Raw genomic sequence first — 21,342 nt, forward strand, 5'->3', positions numbered from 1 at the left:
GAAGTTTTCACAACATAAAACCTGATTAAACATGGAACTGTTCATCTGATAGTGACACATACCACAGAACTATTCAAAATGATTACTCACTCTTGGTTCAAAAGGGATTAAAAAAGGTACAAGTAAGATAGGAGAAAATAGCTAAAACCACAAGAAATGGGTAAAAAAAATGATAGAACAGCCTAAAAAATGAAATGTCTAGAATTTCCAAAAGAATAAAATCAAAATTTGGTTGGAAAAAAGCTTGCAAAGCTGGTTAAAAAGAGGCAAAATGGTGAAAACAGTAAAAATTTCAAAATGTGTCGGCAAAAAAAGTTTTAAAAGAGAAGCAAAGCCGTCGAAATCCAGTGCAAAAAAAGGTTAAATGCAGAAAAACATTCACATTCTGAACTGTAGTGTAAGCTTTTTAAATACATCATAAGATATAGTTTTAGTATGTGCATCAAAACTAAATATGAAACTTCATGAAGCTTATTTCTCTTTTGATTTTAGTGGATCAGTGATTAAAAAAAATTAAAAAATGTTGAAGTTCTCATGGAGACACATTAGAAAAGTAAAACAAACTTGTCAAACAGTCACTACAGTGTGAGTTTAAAGTTCCCCTCATGGTGCTCGAAATGGCCCCTGGACAGCACGCTTTCTGCCCCCTTGATCTAGTGTGCGGTGTGACAGCAGGGCATGTTTGTCCAGCTCCTGTCTGCACCCACCACTCTTTAAATTCCAAAAGGACAAACCCTCCTCAGCACACAGAGGCACCAAGATCAGTCCAGGTTTTCGACAATCTCAAGAGCCAATTGGTAAAAATACGCCCCCTGGTGTCATACAGTCAACATAGCAGCATTGGAACAGTCACCCTGATTGACTGGAAAGAGTTTACTCATCACTCAGCAGACTGGAAACCATGATATTCCTCTTTAGCAGGTGAACTCTGAGAAATATATTAGAATTACTGTAAAATTCTGATGCATCGGTGCTTTATGTAATCTAAATGACCAGTGTGCATCCCAGAAAAACAAAGAAACCAAGGTGGACGTGGGCAATGTGTGTTTGTCCCTACCTCAGCATAAATGACTTTGACAGGAAAACAGCCTGACGGTGACACATTGACTTCTGCTGGGAAAAAAAAAGGAAGAAGCCTGATGGTGTCACATTGTTCCAGAACGTTTTATGGCTGGCTTTGTTTGTTCAAACTGAGGAAAAAAAAAAAAAGTCTCTACTCTGTTTCAGGAAAAAGGGACAACGCTGTCACCCCAGTGGTGAAGAGGAAACTCAGGTGTGATCAACAACAGATCAGCCTGCCTCGTTAGCTTCAGTGAAAACACCTGGCATTATTCTGCTGAAACTCACTCCTGTCATTTGTATTCTGTCTTATTAACATTTAAACTTTTATCAATTGTGTGGATCAATGCTGCAAAGAATTTCTGGGATTAAAAGTTTTTCTATCTTTATTATTTGACTAGTCCCGCCATGGTTACACAAAAGAAGAAGTGGATGTCAGAATTAACTCCACACAACAAAACAAGGTGTGCAGTTTTAGAGATGAAGATAAGTTTAATCAAGATTAAATATATGCCCAAAAAGATCTTGCAACTCAAGAGATCCAAACAAGTCAAAACAATACAAAAAGATGAGCTTTTCTGTTTGTCATATCAATAGAGCCTTATAGTTTCATACTTTCTACACAAGATGGACTTTCATTCAGGGTAAAACGTATATCTCATTCACCTTATTTTACAGTGCATTGACTCGCAAAACCATAGCCTTCTTCCACATCTAGAGACCCATACATAAACTCATTTATAGAATTATTTACATACAAGGCTTGAACAACTCAAAGCATTTGGTGCACAATGAGAAACTTAAGAAAAAGGAACATCACATATCGGATTATGGGAAACGTGTGACTGCGATGGCTTGGTCAAGCCACAGGTAGTGAGATTTTACAGAAATCACTCAATCGGGGGGGGATATTGAGGATTGCTCAAATTGCAACATGTTCCACTTCTGTCTTTAAAGTTTGACTGCACACACACACACACAGAGATGAAAAGAAAAATGTTTGTGGAGACGGCGCAGCTTCCATGAAGTTTCAGAAGAGTATAACTCAATAACAGAGCAGTCCTGTCCTGAAGTATGGCAGCAATAAAGAGTAGGGTTCAATAAAAAGAGAGGGTTGAGTACTCTCATTCATTCACCTCGACAAGGACTGAAGCACACCTCATCCATCAGTTTATTCCCAATCCACTGTGGCTTTATTTTTTATTGATGTAATAATTGTGTCATAACTTTCAGCACATAAGGTTTGAATGTTTTTTTTATTTATGGTCAAGTGTTTGTGTGGCAAAGCTCTGGACAGAAAATTTTTAAATAGACACATACTGACAACAACACCTCTGATCCGTGACTCGATAAAGAAATTAGAAAGTAGATCTTCAACTGTGAAGAAGTGAAACATAAAAGAAAACAGACACATTCACAGATTAAAAATAACAACAAAAAAAAGTGTTTATAAATCCATTTGTTTTTAAACTTCTTATACTGTATCACCAACTGAGATGTTCCAGTTTTCAGGACACGCCGCTGTGGTTTAAAGTGTGTGCAGCCTTTCGGACTTCCCTCCGACCCCCATGTGACCGACTCGTTCCTCGCCTGCGACTTCATAAAATATGCCAACTGCTGCTACAATCTGTCGCACTGTTACCCAGGAATGAAAAAAGGTGAGAAAGTGCTTGACGAAAAACCATAAAGAAGAAAAGAAAAGAAAGAGAAACACTTCTTCCTCGAAACAGTCCTGGCAGATCTTCATATCTGTACAGTTACCAAGAAAGAGAATGACAGACTAGTTCGCAACAAAAAGGACGTTTCCCATATGTGTGTACACTTGAGTTTTTAATGTGTGACTGAATCTTGGCAGCGACCAGAAGATCTGTGTAAAAGGCATAGTGTTATGAAGCACGTGTCGACTGGAACAGGATTTCCAACATTGTCAGTCGTCTCACTGGACAAACAACCGCCGTTTCCACCAAACAGGAAACGCTGGCTCACACAGTCCAGAACTCGCCGAGTGTCCCCAGGAAGGAAAGAGTGGTAAAACAGAACAGGAGGGTATTAGTCCTACAGCTTGGTGTGTGTGTGTGTGTGTGTGAGAGAGAGAGAGCACAGCAGGGACAGTGGTGAATTTACAACAGGAACACTCCTCTTCCAAGGGCTCGATGACAGGATCTAGCATGGGTGTGTCTCAGTACATACATTAGTCCCGACACTGGCTGGGGCGCCACGTGTGTCTCTTTGTCGCCCTCTGGTGGTTTTGTCCAGAACTTCCGTCACCATACATTCACACACACACACACGCACACAGATATATACACACACACCGACACATACAGGCTGCCTTCACACCAATCTTTACCAACATACACGCATACAAACTCCTCGGCTCCCCCCCTCCCCCCATGTGTCTGTATTCAGGCTTATCTGGTGTAATAAACTCTGTAATAAACACTCTTGGATCGCCAGAGTGAGTAGGAGTTGTCAAACTTAAGCAGGTAGACTCCGCGGCCGGGGTACTGGTGGCTGCCGGCGTACACCTCCTCGTGACAGTCCCGCCGGTAAACCGGCACAATCTCGTCCACCTGGGGCTTCCCCGCCTCCTTCTTCGCCTTCTCCTCCTCGTTCGGTGGATCACCTGCGAGCACGGTGGTTAAGGTTAGAGAAGAATCCCCCGCTGAGTCTTCAAGAATTAGGATTATATTTCGTGAGAAACACCTCAGTGAAAAAGCATTTGTAAGAGTGCAAAAAGAGGAAAGATGAGATAGCTGCGCTGCACTAAAACCCTAACCAGTATTAGTGGTTTCCTGTTGTGCTTCTACCATGGAAGTTTAACTCTTTACCACAATACAAGAGAAAAAAATGCATTAGTGCATTGGTGAAAATGTGATTTTGAACCACACTAAAGAGCTGCAAGCAGTAAAAAGACGATACGGGCTTCAGAAGTGCTGTATCCAACAGAACTCCTGCTACTGCTGGAGCATCTTCATAAGCGGTTTGCAGCAGGTTAAATAGTGTATAATCCAGTGTAGCACTTCGCCAGTCACACAGCAGTGTGTTTGCATTTTGTTTGACATTTTGAACATTAAATTCAACGACGGCTTGTGCTCCAACCCGACTCCAACAGGAGAGGCTTCAGCCAAGTTCAGTTGATTCATGTAAATATGGACAAAATGAAAGAACTGGATTTAAATGTCGGCAGCCTAAAGTGTGCGCTGCACGTATGAGTGACTGTGCAATAAAAAAAAAAGAGAACAAAGCCAAACTTCTTCGAGGCACTAAAAGTATTAACACTTCTGTTCATACTTTTTTTCAATGGCTACTGATGGTTTTAATGCGAAACTGAAAACATCGGTTCAAAGGGTTTCAATTAAAAATTCTGTCTGTCTGAAGCTGTGCGGAGGCCAATCACATTCAAAATTCCATGTGAAAATACTCAATTGGATAATATAAAAAACAAAGCACCAACCTTCATCATCCTCGTCTTCATCACTAGACTCTGAGACGTGCACGCTGACCGAAGCAGAGGCGGCATCCGTCCACTCGAAGAACACCCCGAAGCCGATGTCATAATAGTCTGTAGCAAACTCCCAGAAAAGGTAAGAGCCCTCCTCGTGCGTGGGAACGCGCACCGTCACCACCTCGCCCCGGCCCACGGTGATCACGCTGTCGGCGTCCTGGCGGATTTTCTCCTTGAAGTCCTTGATCTGCGGCCGCGTCCACATGGAGGGGGCGGCTATGACCGGAGGGGAGTCCGCTGTGGGCGAGAGATGTTTTGGAGATTAACGCGACCCGCTCGCAAATAAAAACCTTTCCACTGCAGGCTGAAGGTGAGACTTGCTGTTTCTGTTTGAGTGGCTCAGAGAGGACAGAGACATCACAGACGTCTCACACACACTCCGCTCTTCCTCCATGAAATAGTTTTGTGAGAAAAGCCATCAGCTTTAATGCATCCATACTCTCCAGGATATCCTGTGTGGTTTGGACTCAAACCAAGAGCTTTTTTTCATTTCCAGCCAGACTTCCCACATCTTGAAAGGCAGTACGTGTGGCTGCGTGACATCTGAACAGGCACGTTATCATGTATCATTTATTCTCGCTCCTCTCCTCCCTGTCCTTCAGGTCAGGTTGAAAAGGGCTCAGTAAACAAGAATCAGGTTTCAGGTTTGATCCGAGGCTTGTTTATGGTTTAACCTAGAGGAAGGCATTTGGACTTCTGCCGCATAGGGGAGAAGCCTTTTTTGTTTTTGCTTTTAAATTGAAACCAATGAAGGCACACCAACCTAATAAAGGCCCGTTCTCCGACACCTCCTCCGCCGGCTCGGGCTCCGGCTCGCGGTCCATGCTCTCCGAGTAAGAGTCCGACTGGCCCCCGTTGACCGTAGGAGCTTCCTCGCCGGTAAGTTGCGACGAGGCGCACAAGGGTCCTGCTGCCGAGGCCAGGATGGGTTCGCCGCTGTTGTAGCTGCTGGAGTCCAGTGTGCCCTGCACCACTGAATCCACCTGCTGCTGCTGCTGCTTCTGTAGGGCCGCCTGGGATGGGAGAAGATGAAAACACGGAGGCTGGGTTGTGCATCTCAACAGGCCATGCACTTGGCTGAGATAAAAATCGACCCATCTGCTACGGCCTACCTGTTGCTGGGCAAGCTGGACCTGGTAGAGCTGCTGCATGTACTGCTGGTAGTGCTGCTCCTGGAGCTGCCGGATCAGACCCATCTGCTGCTCCGGGCTGTTGGGGTACTGCTGAGCTGCATACTGCTGGAACTGCACCGCTGTCTGGGCATTCAGCGCTGCCATTATCTGTTGCCTGGTTAGCGGAGGTAAAGCAAGTGAGAAAGGAAATACTGGAAATGCAGACGATGCATTAAACAGAGGGGGCTTCAATTATTTTGTTTTAAAAAAGTTTTAAAAAAGCAGTCAGTGTGACAAACTTACTTCTGCTGTTCAATCCGTAGCCTTTCCTCCTCTGCCTGCCTCCGCTCCTCCTCCTCTCTCCTCAGTCTTTCCTCCTCCTCCAGCCTCCGTCTCTCCTCCTCTTGCCTCTGTCTTTCCCTCTCCTCCTCCTCCAGCCTCTGCCGCTCCTCCTCTTCTTTCCTGAGGAAAAGCAGAGTCAAAATTTAAGAACTGAAAGTGATTTTGGACAAATACATGCCGCAACTGTAATGGCAAGAGAAGCTATTGGGATTCAGACTCTGAACGAAATTCAAAGAAAGCTGCTTCTGAACAATCAACCTGAACACACAGAACATACAGACATCTCACCTTTTCCTCTCCTGCTCCTCCCTTTCGATCTTGTGGGATGTTACGTAGGGAGCAAAGAGGTTACAACACTTGTTGAGTAGCTTGACAAACTCTACCATGGCATCGTCCTTCTCCATGTTTCCCAGGGAAGCCCATTCTTTTCTGCACACAAGAAGATTTATGCAGAAGAAAAAGCATTTCATTTTCCAAAGAATCATTTTTATTCCGTTATTCTTGTAAAAACAAAATCATTTAAAATCAAAAGACATTCATTTTTACGTCCACTGAAGACATTGCGTCACGTTCAATTATTAAAAATGTGGATTTTTCATCAAATGTGACGTGGTCCGTGTCAACACTGTGCCTGAATGAATGGCATGCTCGCCGCTGTTTGACAGCTAAAATGACGGCAATGTTCACCGGAAAGTGGCGCACAGAGACGGACGCAGATGTTTGCTGAAGTTACCTGCGGTCGTTGCCCAGAACATCAAAGAAGCCGACCTCTGGTGAAGCGTCGGGGTTGTAGGGGCCGAGCAACACCTGTTTGTGCAGAGCGACCAGTCGAAGCTTCTCCTCATAGGTGGGGTGGAAGGCCTTTCCATCTTTATCTAAAAAGATCGACGCAACGAGGAAGTATTTATCTGACTTTGTGGCTCACTTTTTATACTTGTATTAAAAGATTACTGGGAATATTCCAATACATTTACTATATTATGTAATTGAAACACAGTGATAAGTCATCATATTCTTCTTCAAAGAATTAAGATGCAATTAAGAGCTGAGAATACTGCAGTCACACTGACAATTTATTTGAGCTTCGCTGAAGCAAGACATAGATTTGTGTACAAGTCAAGCAGGCAGACCAAACCCTTACTGACACAATAGAATGAAAAGCCCTCATTACCAGTGCGCTTACCAAGTCTCAACCCTGCCCAAACCTGTTTGCACAGTCAAGGAATCCCACTCAATAATTTTCAATTACGCTTTGTGAAATAACAAAGGAAGAGTAGAAAAATTAAAAGCACACCAGCAACAATGCCATCTAGCCAAAATCCGTCTGTTTATCATTAAATTCAATACAATTAAAGAAATAGTCAAATATGTAGGCGAAGCAACACAAAACAGAAAAATAAGCATGCCTTTTAAGATGTTTTTCGAATGTTCCCACTCTGAGACATGTGAACACACAGAGCATGATGATGATATGAGTGCTGCATTGAGAAATAGCACCACTGCGAATAACTAACAGAATGAATCACATTTATCCTCAGATAACCTTATTTAGCAAAGGAGGATCCTGCCCTCACAGTATTTATCTGACAAATACAAATGACATTGACCGGCAAGCCAGGCATGTAGAACAATCTCAAACATGATAGTATAATATAGTAGGATTTAGCCAGTCTGTAGTGCTGTTTGCATACCAGCTACTTCACTTAACCTGACCTCCATTTCTACGTTCATACATTCACACGCTGGCTTGAGTTAACTGCGGTATTCAATTGCAGCTTTTACCTGCTGCACAAGCTGAGTTTCATTCCGAGAATATTCAATTATGGAATCTTGCATTTCTGTTCAGATGAAGGTCAGGTTCACTTCACACAGAGAGACACCATAAAATACAGTATCACCACTGGAGTGCAATCATGATCACAGAAACAACAATATCATAAGGTATATTTTTGAAAGATTTCTTTAGTTTCTATTTATTTAGAATGAATTGTATTCAAATTGATGCAGTACTATATTCAAGTGGGAAATCCATCTTTCTCCACTTAGGAAAACTCTGTCAGTGTGTGGTTTCAATTGCGGGCACTTCCTTGCACTCTGACTGTACATGAAGGCAATACGATTTCGTGTGTCTTTTCAGTTTCATGATCTAATTCTTCACACTCCACTCACTCTCTCCCTTCAAGCCTCTCTGGTGCAACTCAGGGTCATACTGAAAGTAACTCATTCAAATACTTTTTCACGAGGGCTGACTGAAAAGACCGAGAAGTGCAAGGGATCGCGTTACTTAAAAATAATTGCAATGTAGCAGTTTTTTGTATTGGGGTTGGTTGAATGGTAAGTATAGTCATCACATGATCCAGGTTTAGGTATGATATACTAGATGACTCTGTCCAAATGCAACAAAGGAGGGAGTTCAATAAGAGACGCGACTCTTCAGGCCACAGATGGGTGCTTTTTGAGGTTGCAGCGCTTGTTATTAATCATTTAACTGTGGCTACATTAGCAGTGCTAGCTGCCCGTTAGCCTGGAGCTAATGTAACACTGCGGCTGACAGCAGCAGCCCGGAGGTGACAGCTAGCAGCTAATGCTAGCAGCTCGCTACCTCAGGAGTTCCAGTTCGGCAGACACTTCAAAGGACAGCGTGATTTGTCCTTAAAGTCACGCGGTTGAAACTGAAGTGAAATACCTTTGAAGAATTTCAGGGCCATCCCGTACAGCTCGTTTAGAGGAAAGCCCCATTTCCCCTCAATCGCAGCCCGGGCAGTCTCTCCATCTTCCGCCTCGGCAGCACCCGGCGTGTCGGTCTCCGGCTCCGCGGGGACGGGGTCCGGTTCCTCCACCCGGCTCTGCTCCCCCTCCGGGTCCGGACTGAGGGTGAGGCCATCGATGGAAACTTCGAGCCGGCTGGAAGTGGCGCTGTCGAGGTCGCCGCTCTGAACCTCTGTCGCCATCATGTAGACTGTCTGCTGAAGCGGCCACGTACCTACTTCCGGTTAGATCGACCGGAAGTTCCGGTCTTTTTTTCCCACCCGATATAAATAATGACGAGGCTCTAAGCTTTCATCAAATTAATATAATTAGCTTTCTGATTAATTATCCCATCAAATAATACGCTGTAAATTATTACTTTTTTAATTAATCTGAAAAATACTTTTGAGTTTTATGGACCATAGTATAATCTCTGTCAATCAAAGTCCGTCCTTCTGTAGTCATTCAGTGACAACCTATAATTTTTGTGGGTATGTTATAAAACGGAGACATTTTCATAGATGAATTCCTCTAAAGGGCCACACAGTGGAGCAGTGGATAGCTTGCTCCTCTCACATCAAGAATATCCATGCTCAAATCCTGGCTGGGTGTTTCTGTGTGGAGTTTGCATGTTGTCCATCTGTGTACATTTCCTGTGGGTACTATGGTTTACTTCCACAGTCCAAAAACATGCAAGCAAGATTAATGCAAAATCCACTCTCACAGTCAACATCTAGAGGAAATTCAGGTTCACCACGATAACCTTACATGCATGTTTTCAGATTGCGGGAGGAAACCAGCCCGCTCAGAGGGAATCCACAACACGCAAGGAGAGAACATGCAAACTCTGCACAGAAAGGCTCAGTCAGTATTTGAACCACTGAGAATCAATTGATTAAAATCTGCCTTAGATGGCAGTGATCAGTCACTATATGCCGTCAACACAACTGTCCGAGTTACTTCAGTTTGCTTCATTGTAGAATTTGTAGAATTGCAAGACATAATACTTGAGACGTCAACTTCAGACAATGTTGTTTTAGAATACATTTCAATATATGACACAAACAACAACAATCAAAGCTACTTATTGCACTTTTGAGGCTGAGTTGTGCCATCCATCAGTTTTCTGTGCATAATCATGCAGCTTTTCGCATGTCATTTTTGGTAAATTATAATAATTATGTAAGCTATAATTCCCATTCGAGCAAAAGAAATAGAAGTGTTCTAGCTACTATTATGAAAACCAATTAAAAATCATTTACAAATAATCTGTCCTGGAGACTACAAGAAATCAAGAGTCTTATAAAATTAGATTTGCAAATGACTAACGTTACTCTGCTCCCTCTCCAATTTGATGGCATTAACTTTACTTGACTTCTTTAACAATGTTAACATGTGCATCTTTAAGACTTTTAGAAAAACCAATATAGAAAATATCATGTCATATATGAAGATTATTCTCAATTTAAACATGAAACAATTTTCTTGAATAGAACTGGGACTACAAGGATTTGTGGATTTCTTACAAAAGCAAATTATAGCATACCAATTTGTCTCACATTAAATACATATTTGAATATTATATTTGTAAGCAGCAGAGTACTTACATTTTATCTATCTTTTTCATATTCGGTTTACTTTTTAACAGAGAGAGCCACATTTGGATTATCTGCATGTCTTTAAAATGTCTGAATCATGACAAACCAAAATTCTAGAGTTAAAACATGAGATAATAATCTGGCTGGACACAACAAGGAATAATTAAAAATTATTTCACAAGTTTATACCTGAAAAGTTCTCAGTACTCTACAACCTGTGCACAGATGTTTATTTCTACTTCAAACATCTAATCTCTTTGACATGCCTAACACTCTTTAATGATAATCAATGATGAGTGTGTCTAATAATCATTTATTTAATCCAGTTTTAAAATACTGTTGTCATATTGATAATGTGAACACACAAACAACAAATCTGCAGCACCAGTTTCTGGTTTCTTTGATCTACCGACCACTCATTTCTCTAGCACAGTGACACCATTGTGCCTGAAATGATCCAACCAAATACACAAATAGAGCGTGCACACTGACACCTCATTAGACAAGTGACATTTTAACGTATCTCTGTAACCTTGTGAGGAGAATTTACCTGTCTGTCTGCAGGACAAATGCATAGTGGCCAGGAGATGCCCAGCCTTTAAAGGTGTGAACATGCTTTTGTTTTTGGTCACACGGACCGCCGCCGACTGGGAACGATCAACAGTAATCCTAAAGATTACTGTCTGAGATGCACTTCGTTGATCACAGAGGATCACTTAGTAGCTCATTTGCAAAGATAAATGAGATGTTAAAACTCTAATAGAAAGGTGTTTTGATTTTAATGCTTGGATATTACTCCTAAACTTGGTGTGGTACCACAGATCAACAAAAAAAGGATTTTCTGACCTACTGACAGGACAGTTACAGTAACACCCTGACTTTAGGATCGCTATCTGGTCTGTACACACAGCCGATACATAATTAAGGCCCAGAGACAAAAGAAGTGAAAGAAATGCAAATTCTCGAGTCGACAGGTGTCAACAAACAGAGCTGATGTGGAGTGAAATGGTAGCCAACAAGAAAACCCAACTGAAGAACGACATTACAGACAACTACAATATTGTTGAATCATTGATATTTTTTCATGTGTTCAAAGAAAGTAAACGTCAACAATGCGAATACTCAAAATTTTGGAGACACTATACTCTGACCTGTGATCAATCAGTCATTCAGCATCACATCAGAGCTTGTCTAAACATGGGGAAATAAATGAGCCGGCCTCAAACGCTGCCTGACATCTTCACTTGATTCCCCTTTGGATCAAAAGGAGAGGACTCTGCCTGGTGCTCAGTCCTGAATACATTTGAACAGAGATTTGTGTATTGGGATGGGTGTTTGATGCTCCTGTCAGGGGTCAGGAAGTCATGTTGAACTGTGGAGCAGTGTTGGACAAAATAAACAGCTTTGATAGGGTTTGCAACAGATTATCTAATTCAGAAATACACATCTCTTATTCACCATTTCCTGTTCAACAGTTTGATTGCATCTGGAAAACTAATGTGGCAATTAACCAACAATTTCACTTACTTTTGAATAATACTGAAGTGTTCATTTATTTTACAAACAGAATTTTAGTAACAGTTCCATTTTAATCACAATATTCCTTTATAAAACTGAGATCAGACCTCTGTGGAGACCATAGTACAAGTACATTTCGTTACTGAATAATCCCCAGCCATACAATAAACTTTTACGTGGTTGTTACGATCTCCAGCGTGAGTTTTGTGTATGCAGCGGAGGGGGAGATGTGCGTATTTCACGGCTGCGCTTCGGCAGCTTCCGACCGTCTCTCTTTTGATGCCCACCGGTCCATCATTGCCTCATCCATTCCAAAGCGGATAAACGTTTTCTCTGCAGATGTGTATTGAGCGTGCAAGATTCCCCCTCGCAGCGGCCGTGCGGTGTGTGAGGCGGTCGCACCTCCGCGGCCCCGGCCGCCGCGCCAGCCGTCCGTTCACACGTCCTTTGATCGCGCGGGAGGATTTAAACCCCGCCGGGACGCGAGGCTCTGCCCACTCCGGAGGCTGCAGGCGAGGCGGGATCATGTCTGCGCGAGACGCGAGCGGCTTCCAGGTGTTCCAGGACAGACAGATCAATCCAGGTTGGTGGTTCCTTCCCCGGTGCTTTTCAAAACTCCTCTTCGCGGCGGAGTTGAAACTTCAAGGTTTATTTTTAGATTTCGGGGCCACGGAGGTGACAAAGTTCTTTAACTCCGGACCCGAGTTGGAAAACTGCGTGGCGATGCTGACCCAGAGGAGAAAGAGGACCAACTTCACGCAGCAGCAGATCGAAGTGCTGGAGAAAGTTTATGTGGACACGAAATATCCCGACATCTATTTACGGGAGAGGCTGGAGGCTCTGACCGGCCTCCCCGAGTCCAGGATCCAGGTAAAGCCCGGAGAACTCCAGCCAGTCGGGGGTGAAGTAGTCCGGAGGGATTTCTGACTTTCTCCACACTGTTTTTCCAGGTGTGGTTCCAGAACCGGAGGGCCAAGTCCCGCCGTCAGGTCGGATCATCTCTGTCCGTGAAGGTCACAAACACGCACGCAGCTGTTCCCTTCAGCCAAATGCAGAGCAGGATGGGTCCTGAGAAAGGTCGTCAGTCCACTTTCACCCACTTAACCTCGCATCATTAGGTTGGATTTTCTTAAATATTCATAATTAACTTTTTTTTTTTTTAAAAAATTCAGGTTATGACCATCACAGCACCGAGGTGCACAGGACACCGGGTTTCGGACTACAGGACAGCTTCAGGCCGCCGATCCACCAGAACACGGACGACGCTCTCAGGACCGGCATCCCCGCCAAACCCAGCAGCTATGAGCACACGCCGGGCTCCTGCACCTACAGCAAAGACTGTCTCCGAGCGAAACCCGAGCACGCGCGGCCACACAGTCTGGGCGCTTCCATCCCGGGCTGCAACATCCAGCGTTTTCCCAAGGAGAACCTGCACCACCCCGAGGTGGAGGCCAGCGGTCACTGCGCCCAGGTTCTGGTGGAGTACGACAACTTTCCACCCAACAAAACGATCGGGCCGGAGATGAAGGTCGTGATTCCCCCGATTCCGTCCCAGAGCCACTTCGGCAGGTCGTCGACGAAGGACGGCGGATGTCAGCTGCAGTATCCCCCCCAGGTGGGAGCCACGGAGGAGCGCTTTGGTCACTTTCCTGTGATCCGGCCCACAAACGCACAGGATTTTACTGACTCGGACTCTGAGTGGGAGAACGAGGCCATGGCTGGCTTCACGGGCTTCATGTGAACGGTCAGAAACATGCAACGTGAAAGGGATAAAAACCTGTATTTATTGTTCTAAATGCTTTGGTGTGTTTTATCTTCATACTACTTTGATAATAAAAAAAAAAAAAGACAAATACTTAGTTGCAAGTTCTTTAATATAAAAGACAAAAACATTTATGTACAATTGCCCTGTGGCACTCTCATATACAACTTTACAAAACTGAAAAAGGATTTTCTCAAGGAAAGAATGATTGTTTTCAGGGTTAGTGATGCAGGCTTTGAGTGTGTCTGTCGAGGGCTGTCCCACCTCTGCTATGAAAATATTGTTTCATAACCAAACACCTACTCAAAAATAAATAAATATGATATATAAAACAGTTTGAATCAATGTTTGGCACGTGGAGATCTGGATGGCTGCGTTTAGCGAAGACTGTCAGACGTGTGTTCAGCTGAGTGCACAAACATTTTTTTCAGGCAATAAAAACCGGGGGGGGGGGGGGACAAGGGGTTAAAATATCCAACCTCCTCCCTCCCTAATATCGAAGCAGAGCCGAGCTGCTTCACTGAGAGAGACAAACTCAGACGACATGAAGGTGATCCACAACATGAACAGAAGCCGTTTTGTGTGTTTTTGTTTCTTGCAGTTCTAACAGTTTCGGTGAAAGCACCATACCCATAGACAACATTAATGTTCCACAGCTGTGTGTGTGTGTGTGTGTGTATGCATGCGTCTGTGTATTACAGGTATTTAGATTGCATTGGTGTTATTGGCTGCAAACGCATGCAGGTTTCCCAGCTGACTAAGGCCACTCTGGATGTGTGCCACGTGGATCTCAACGTTATTCTGGAAGCAACTGAAGAGACAGAACGACAAAAGTCATGGCAAACGATGAGTGAGAGGTGGAAGGATTCAACTTCAGTCAGTGATTCAGGCTGGGAATATCTCCTCTTAGTAAAAATCAAGGTTTGGAAGCGTATTACCTGATGTTGGAGGGATCAATTGATGCCTTGATGTCATCAAGAGAGTCTGTGAGGGATTTGAATTCAAATGAATTCAGGTCTCCACTGTCTGCCAGACACTGAAAAGAAACAAAACTCATTCATTCATTTAAATAAACAGCAGCGAATCAACTACGTTTCATATTATGATTTGTGTCTATAAAAAAACTTCCACTAAAGATAAAGTTGCTATTTTAAAAAGTTGTCATTTTAAATTGCTTTGCTTGCAGAAATACACCCGAACAAAAGCAGAAAGTCTGTACCCTGATCTGTGCCAGCAGGGCCGTGAGGCGGGAGACGAGGTTTGTGAGGGCGGGGCTGGAGAGACTGTGCTGCCCCTTGTTCAGGGCAGTGCTCATCTGGATCATCTGCTGGGCCTCTTCCTCACAGCGCCGGCGCAGCTCCGTGGGATGGTCGGCTGGTACCATGCCCTGATCAGGGGCGAGCTGCGAAAACAAAAACGATACGTTTGGATTTCAACTCATACAGACGTCCTACGGGTGAGAGTAGTTGGGGTAAGACTTGACTTACTTCGCAGCAGAACTGTTTCACTTCATGCAGCACCTTATTCAGGTCTTTGTTGAGTTGGTCCAACTCAAGCACGGTGGTCGCATATCGCTTCTGAAAGTCTCGGTCAATCGGCATCGAGTAGGATTTCTGAAAACCAGGAAACAACTAGTTACACAAATATTGACATCCGTCTATATAGACATAAAATCATTTAGATGTTGACAACTGTACCAGTTTTTCAGCCTCTGTGTTCATTTCCTTTAAGTGCTTTATGTGTTCTTTTTTGATCATGAGGATTTTGGAGAGCCTTGTCTGGAAATGGAAGGAAAAAAAATGTGTTAAAACACAAAATCTAGATTTAGGATGTCACGCTTGCATTTTACATATGAAAGAAAGCACTGACCACTTGGACCAAGAATTTAACAGGAAATCCTCCCAGTGTTCCCTCCTCGGCTCCTGGGAGCTTATTCCTCCAAGGTGACTGGCTGATCAGAGGGTCACTCTCCTGTTCATGAAAAAAGCAGAAGATTGGTCGATGTATCATCGTGAGAGTTTAATCAAGATCTGATCTATAGCTCAGTATCTTTGTGCACCATTTAATCAATTATTCCCAAACAAAAAAAAAGTTTATTGTTCAACAGTTATGATAAACTGAAAAATGACTGCCTACTAAAGCAGCTGTTTGGGCAGATAAACCTACTTAGTGAGAAAGCCGATTAAAAGCATGAAAGCAGAACCGTTTCCAGCTGTTTCTAAGAGAGCAAATGCAGCAGAGCCGTGCAGTACCATGAGGACCGGAGTGGCAGCGGACGGGTAGGGTCCTCTCGGAGGGGTCATTAGGTTCTGCGAGTAGCGAGCTGACCGATGCTTCTGGGCAAAGGCTGAAATGGGCATGGTCTCATTGGGTTCGTTGCTCTGCAAATTGCAAAAACCAGATGTTTAAAAAGGGTGAACCAACATGTTGTCAAACAGCAAAGACACAGTCGGGGTGAGAGAAGGCCTACCAGGACTTCATAGTCAGGCACAGTGTGTGTTCCCAGGCCGGTGCGGTCGAAGGTGACGCGATAGGTGGCGGCACTCGTGTCGACTGCATCGATCTGGCCCGTGAAAAGTCCATCGTGGATACCTCGGAGCCGAGCTGTTCCACAAAAAATGATTAAAATAACCGTCAGGCTGTTCCATAAATGCAGCATGGAAATATAGAGAGATTTTTCTCTTCACTTTTGGAAGAGCTAAAAGGCCAAAGGACCTCAGGGTCCACGAGGGTTCATGAGATAAAAGAAAGTCTGACGGATAAGAAGGCGCAAGACATTTAAAACTGATTGGAAGCCTTCAAAATCAATTCTGAAACACATGGGGAGTCAATGCAGCCATTTTAAAACCTGCCTTTTGGTCTCCATCAGTACGTGCAGCTGAATTCTGGAGTGAATGGAGGTAAGAGATACTATTTTTTGGAGACAGCAGAATGCAGGGCATTGAAGTAATCAATGCTGAGAATAATAATAATAATAATAATAATAATAATAATAATAATAATAATAATAATAATAAACATGCATCAGCATCTCAGTGTTAGCCAGAGAGAGAAATAACTATCAGATTCTGGCTGATGATGAAGATTTTACACATTTTGACAACATGATTGATATGTGGAATAGAAGTTCAGAGTCTAAAGTGATGGCCAGGATTCTGACTTCACTCTCCTGGTGAGCTGTGAAAACTCCCACAGCATCCAGGACTTCGTCTGCTTTCGCCATCTTACCGGTGACTTTAGTTCCTATGATGAGAGGCAGGGGGATTTCTTCGGGGAGGTCTTTGCAGCTGGACACGTCGGACAGCTTCCTCTGCTGCAGCAGGCGCATTTTCTGTCGCTTCTGTCTCAGAGCTGTTCGCTCTTCAGCGAAAAAAGCTGAAGAACATCTGGATGGAGCAACACAGCGCTGCACTATAAGAGCAGTTTCTGATGTTTGGACACTTCAGGCCACTACAAAAATGCTTAAATGCCTAAAAATAAAAGTGCAAAAGGAATAAAATAACTAAATGTGTGTGAGCCCATAGAGTGGTGATCAGATCGTACCGCCGGGGCTTTCCCATCAATCTCCTGATTGTTCCCCACTCCACTCTGGTCAGCTTTCTTGTTTTCAGGTTGGGGAATGTCTCTTTGAGACACAGGCAGAACTCATTGTCGCCCTCAAAAAGTGGCCTGGAGAAAGACATGGAAACAGTGAATAAGCATGAATTGCTCATTTATAGCCACAATGTTAGAATTAAAAATGGCGCCAAGAAAAGTACATCCACCCGGGACTGCTGCTATACCGTACGAATAAAATGAAAAAACTGTACACAGCGGAGTGATGAGCATGACGCGTGTGCACGCATGTGGTAACATTTCTTTCTTGTTGCATGTGAGGAAAGTGTGTTTGGAGAGAGACTTTACCTGTCAATATTAGAGTAGAACCATTCATATATGCACCATTTGTGAGCTTTGGGCAGCTTTAGGAGGTTTCTTAGTCTTAGCCCTATTTTCTGAGATGCCTTTTTATCCGGGGACACAATATTAGAAAATTTCTGTGAAGGAAAAAAGAAAAAAAGAAAAAAGAAAAAACACGCACACATTAAAAAGGACAAACCCATCAGTCCTATAAATAGAGGGACATAAAGTTTCAAGAAAAGCACAAAAACTATTACAGCAGATTATTTGAAATTCTTACTGAAAAAAATTTGTTACATTGTAAATAATTACATAACTATTAATAAAAATGATACAAAATTTCAAACCGCTACTTCAGGTTTTAGAATGCAGGTCGTACTGCAGCAGGCGTCACACAAACGGCTCAGGTGATTGTTTTTTACAAATATTCCTGGAACCAATGCAAGCTCCGTGAAGCCATATTGTCTTTTCTTTCTTTCACAGTTTTCCACATGCTGCTCAAAACCCTGAAGTTGTGGCTTAGCGTGCAGCGGTCACCTGTGGGGTGGTGCTGACCCTCTGACTCCTCCGAGGGGATCTGGACGGGAGACGCTGCTGAGGAGACTCATCTTCATCCCGAAACAAGCGGCTTCTCTTCGAGCTTCGAGTCGGCTGAAAGAACAAATGCAACTTTAAATTGAGTGCCCATTTAATTTTTTTTTTCTTAAATCAACTAAAATGTTTCCAATTATACCGAAGTTTGTGGACACTTCGTGCTTTATTTAAATGTAACTTCTATCATATTGTGATTCCTTTACTACTACTTTTCTGAGTTTTAAAAAACCATCAGCAGCAGCACGTCTCTTACCGTGTCCATTGTGAGAGAGGAATGTCGACCTCTGGTGTTGTGAGCTCTGGGGAAGCTGTTCTTTTCATTTAGAGTGTTGGACAAACTTCCCTCTGTAAAAAAACCATGAGGTTAATATAAGTTCAAAAATATCCCAGAGTCTGAAATCCCGAAAGATGAGGAACCCAGACATTTGCCATCATTAAACATCAATTCTTTATGCCAATACTAAGACGAAACAGCACTTAAACCACAATAAAATATTTATTCCCATTGTTTAACAGATGCAGTGGGGTGTCACTTCAGAACGAGGACAGTGCATGAATACCAAATGTCAGTTAGTACAATTTTACAGTGGCTGCTGATGAATAAGTAGTCCTTCATATTCATACAACGACCCTTTTATCTGCCATCTATTCTGCCTTTACAGTGTTCAGTTTGGCACAAGGTTGTCAGGATGGTTTATGTTCAGCTAAATAATCATTCTGAGGTAGAAGTTCACAGTCGTGTTGAGAGATTATCTAAATCGTCTGCTCTTCTCATGTCTTCTCAGCAATCAACATCTTATTATACATTTATACAGCCAAAACATTTAATACTACTTTTGTTGATGCAGAAAAGATTGGAAAAGCACATCAATTTGATTATAAAAACCAAGCTAATTTAGTGTCCAGTAAATATATATTTTCTTGATGTCTCATTATTCTTTGAGTATTACTCTGTTATTCTACTGTATATGCTTTTAATGAGACATTCAAACAATAAAGTGTACTGAGAAGAACTTTGATCTCAGTTTGTCAAATTATTTTGTTGGAGCTTTATCCATCCACACACAAAAAGTATCAGCAACAGACTAATAACACAGAAGAGTAGTACAGAATGACACAGCAGCTGCTTCTTCTCTGTGTGGTCAGGAGATTATATAACTCATTTTGGACAAAGCATATATGTCACATTTAACCCTGTATATAATATTACTTACTTGACTTTGATTCTGTCTTAATAACATTTCATTTTGAAGATATTTATTCTTTGTAGAGCAACGAATTTCCCTTCGGAATGAAAGTATTTCTTTTCTTTTCCATCATCAATTTGACACTTTCTATATCATCTAAAAGCACCTTTTTTTAAATCTTAAAGACTGCAATATGTTAATTAGTGTCAACCATCAAATCGCCTATGTTGCAGATGTATGTGATAAAACACCCCCAAAAGATGGATTTAATACTGACACCAAAACTGATATGTGACAACATAAAAAAACAGAATGTGCACGCTGGACAAATTTTTTTTCAAGATCATTATATATGACTGATCCCATATATTTAAAGAAAGCTTTATCAATCTGAGTTCCATACCTTTTAAACTGACAAGTGCCTCTGCTGAAGAGCCTGAAGAGGAAGACAAATTGGACTGCATCGGTTAATATTGTAAAACAGGTGTCCAAAGAAAACACATGATCGAATGGGGAATGTGTAAGATTAAAGATCTCCGTGGTACATTTCAGATATAAGTCAGCGATACAAGACAGTATGGGAGTAAACACTGACAGCAGCCAGGTGGAGTAACCGGAGAGAAAGGCAGCTAACGCAGCCGGTGAGGCCTTTACCCTCAGTGTGAGCTGTCATCAGCTGGACAGATCGCTTCAAACAAACGAGCTAAGCCAGCAAACACACGTTACAAGCCAACGATTACGTGTAATCACATAAACCGATCTTCGCGTGGACTCTCGCAGATAAATACTAGTTTTTCTTCCGCCGATTTGTCACAAAGCACAGTCACGCAACGTTAACGGGCGCTAGCGATTGTAAAATACGTAAAAACTGTCAAACTGGAAAGAAAAAAAAACTACCTCCAGGTAAACTGTGAAAGCTAGCCGGTAGCTACCGGCTATTAGCGCCGCGGTGGGTTTTTTATTGTTGTTGCTGACGCCGTGGGGTTAGCAGACGTTAGCTCGGGGCTCAGCTAACGTTATTTGTTTACGCAGAAGTAACTTTAACCAACATTAGCTTTGGTTAGCCTCCGGTGCTAACAAGCGCTAGCCGACTTGGACACACCGGTCTCTCTCTGCGTTTATTTTATGGAGTCGACCCCAAACCTATCCGTTCTCCTACTTGGACAGTGATATCGGTTTTTGCTAATTGTGTGTTTCATCACTCCTAAACTCGTCCTCATATAGGGGAGCAAACTCCTTGAATCGGTGTTGTTACTCACTCTCGTCTAACAGCTGGTCCATCTCCGCCATCTTGAATTAGCCGCGCCGCTTTTTCAAAGACCTTGTCAGAATGCATTCTGGGTCGGGACGCCGTCTGGAGGGCGATTTGAGAAATAAAAACACTACAATTCGCTCAAAATACCACTATATCGTTTAACTGCGCGGACAAATACGGTCAACTATGAGCTTAACTTTCCCATAAATGTTTTGGAAACGTTTAGCAGGAGGTAGAACACCCGTGATAGCCAGCGTCCATTGTTTTATGAGGCGCTTCTCTACCAGCTACATAATTTATTCCTTTAAGTTTTATTCCCTTTATCAAGTTAAATTCATTATTCAAAAGGCAGTATGCCATTAAAAAGCCTGCACATTTTCAGGAGAAAGTTGTTTTTACCCGTTAACGTGCACCATTAAAATTTAGACTATAGAAAAAACTTTAATGCTGAATGTATCAAAATGCAAGGCTACCTTCAACAGCAACTTTTTTCTTTTTTAAAATCTTAAATAAGGAGTATCTGGGCAACTTGAAGAAGCAGTGGCTCGTGCTCTGGTTTCACATTGAGAAGGTCACGGGTTCAAATACTGGCCAGGCCCTTTGTGTGTGGGGTTTGAAATTGATTTTCTCCCACAGTCCAAAAGCATGCATGAGCTTCAATGACCATAAATTCCCCCTGGGTGTGAAAATGTGTGTGTGTGGTTGTTTATTTGTCCTTTGAGGGACTGTTGACCTGTGCAGGGTTGTGAGGTGTTAGAGTTG

General features: G+C 42.8%; 4 protein-coding genes across 4 annotated transcripts in view; 2 read left to right on the top strand and 2 right to left on the bottom strand.

The window, feature by feature from the left end:
• The window catches only part of cmtr1 (cap methyltransferase 1), a 506,633-nt gene that overhangs the window by 103,267 nt on the left and 382,024 nt on the right, over nt 1-21,342 (top strand). The gene's annotated exons all lie outside the window — the stretch shown is intronic.
• acbd3 (acyl-Coenzyme A binding domain containing 3) lies at nt 1,529-9,008 on the bottom strand. The gene is made up of 8 exons (XM_030111097.1): nt 8,708-9,008; nt 6,755-6,896; nt 6,310-6,450; nt 5,983-6,141; nt 5,680-5,854; nt 5,331-5,580; nt 4,517-4,804; nt 1,529-3,685 (listed from the first exon to the last, which is right to left on the bottom strand). The coding sequence occupies exons 1-8, from the start codon at nt 8,973-8,975 to the stop codon at nt 3,471-3,473; spliced, it is 1,638 nt and encodes a 545-aa protein (XP_029966957.1). The 5' UTR covers nt 8,976-9,008; the 3' UTR covers nt 1,529-3,470.
• On the top strand, nt 12,411-13,626 carry mixl1 (Mix paired-like homeobox). Its single transcript, XM_030110804.1, has 3 exons — nt 12,411-12,755; nt 12,836-12,962; nt 13,058-13,626. The coding sequence occupies exons 1-3, from the start codon at nt 12,411-12,413 to the stop codon at nt 13,624-13,626; spliced, it is 1,041 nt and encodes a 346-aa protein (XP_029966664.1).
• lin9 (lin-9 DREAM MuvB core complex component) lies at nt 13,748-20,697 on the bottom strand. Its single transcript, XM_030111096.1, has 15 exons — nt 20,585-20,697; nt 19,729-19,761; nt 18,392-18,483; nt 18,082-18,195; nt 17,551-17,681; nt 17,191-17,316; nt 16,876-17,033; nt 16,118-16,251; nt 15,900-16,028; nt 15,517-15,618; nt 15,345-15,425; nt 15,135-15,260; nt 14,867-15,049; nt 14,586-14,683; nt 13,748-14,458 (listed from the first exon to the last, which is right to left on the bottom strand). The coding sequence occupies exons 1-15, from the start codon at nt 20,613-20,615 to the stop codon at nt 14,353-14,355; spliced, it is 1,644 nt and encodes a 547-aa protein (XP_029966956.1). The 5' UTR covers nt 20,616-20,697; the 3' UTR covers nt 13,748-14,352.

Source organism: Salarias fasciatus, chromosome 15 (genome assembly GCF_902148845.1).
Source record: "Salarias fasciatus chromosome 15, fSalaFa1.1, whole genome shotgun sequence".
NCBI classification, from domain to species: domain Eukaryota; kingdom Metazoa; phylum Chordata; class Actinopteri; order Blenniiformes; family Blenniidae; genus Salarias; species Salarias fasciatus.